Source organism: Helianthus annuus, chromosome 9 (assembly GCF_002127325.2).
Source record: "Helianthus annuus cultivar XRQ/B chromosome 9, HanXRQr2.0-SUNRISE, whole genome shotgun sequence".
Lineage (NCBI taxonomy): Eukaryota > Viridiplantae > Streptophyta > Magnoliopsida > Asterales > Asteraceae > Helianthus > Helianthus annuus.
This window is the reverse complement of record NC_035441.2, coordinates 122,073,021-122,074,429: the sequence shown is the minus strand read 5'-3', so window position 1 is coordinate 122,074,429 and position 1,409 is coordinate 122,073,021. Positions and strand designations below refer to the sequence as shown.

The 1,409-nt window shown below is 37.6% G+C and overlaps 1 protein-coding gene across 1 annotated transcript; it reads right to left on the bottom strand.

The window, feature by feature from the left end:
• Window positions 1–496: 496 nt before the first annotated feature.
• On the bottom strand, window positions 497–1,025 carry LOC110876240 (zinc finger protein KNUCKLES-like). Its single transcript, XM_022124417.2, has one exon. It carries the CDS (start codon window positions 1,003–1,005, stop codon window positions 703–705), a length of 303 nt encoding a protein of 100 aa, XP_021980109.1. The 5' UTR covers window positions 1,006–1,025; the 3' UTR covers window positions 497–702.
• Window positions 1,026–1,409: the final 384 nt, after the last annotated feature.

Here is a 1,409-nt window from a genome sequence, read left to right as displayed (position 1 = left end):
ACCCAAGTCTCCTAAGAGGGGAGTGCCGCCATCAAAATGGGGTGTTAGGGGAGTTAAGAGGGAAGTTGACGTGGCACTAGCTGATTGGTGGTGCGTAAGAGAGGGGACTCCCCTCTTAGGGGAGTGCCCCTTACACCCTAACTAAAAAATAGATGGCTTCAATGAATAATATGTGTACTCTTATTGGTTTCTTTTATTATATAATATAGATTGTGTTTGCGAAGAAATAGTTTATTAGTTATAGGTTTAAGAAAATGTATAAAATATATATCTTCTTTTTATTTTCAATAATAATAATATTTCTTTATATAAAACGAAGCTATTTTTCAATTTCGTATTTTATGTTAAATTAAATCTATATTCCAAACCAAATAAACATCTCCTTAATCAACAAAACCAGATGGAATAACCTATTTAGATAACAAGACTAAATAATTTAAAACCATCTCCAATGAATATACCATAAAAATCTTCATCCCACCCAGTCCAGATATGGATGATTATCACTTGCTTTCATTTTATACCCAAAAAGTAAGTAAGTAGTATTACTCGCATGAAATGACATGAACATTAAACGAAATCAAATCAAACAAAGAAGTCGTCATCGATCACATTCATTCACATCCCAACCCTAGCTACTTACTGATTAGACTTAAACGTTAGCTACCTACCAACATCATACATATATATATAGCGAAATCATTACAACCGAAGCGTAAGATCAACGTCATTATGATGTTCCACTGGCGGAGGAGGAGGAGGAGTACCAACAGCACTAGCAGCGGCGATGGGTGCACTTGTGGCGGTGGTGTAGGAGCGGCGAGCGGCGGCTCTTTCACGTTTGTGGGCGTTCTGGTGGCCACCAAGTGCCTGAAAAGTGTAGAAGACGCGAGGACAGTATAGGCAAGAGAAGACTCTTGCTATAGGTTGATGATGGTTGACGGCGCCGGAATCAGATGAGTGAGGTTGCATGTGTAAGAAATCATACAACCTTTGATCCGCCATTAATGAATGAATGAGAATGTTGTGGATGAGCTGGTTTGTTTGTTTGTTTGTTTATATAGACGAGTAATTTGTCTTTATTTGTAAGGGGGGTGGGGGTAGAGATGTACAAAAAAAACTGATTACGCAATGGAAACCGGAAAAAAAAATCAAAACCGGTTTTTTTAAAAACCGGTTTTTTTTGTAACCGATTCGGTTACAACCGGTTTGGCCAGTTAATAATCGGTTACACTTTTTCATGGCCGGTTCGGTTATAAAACTGGTTTTTTAAAAAACCGGTTATTAATCGATTACACAAAAAAACTGGTTATTAATCGGTTAACCGATAACAACTATAAAAAAACTGGTTTTAACCGGTTAATGTCGCCCAACATGTATTAACGGTCATATGACCGTTTGGGACCCAA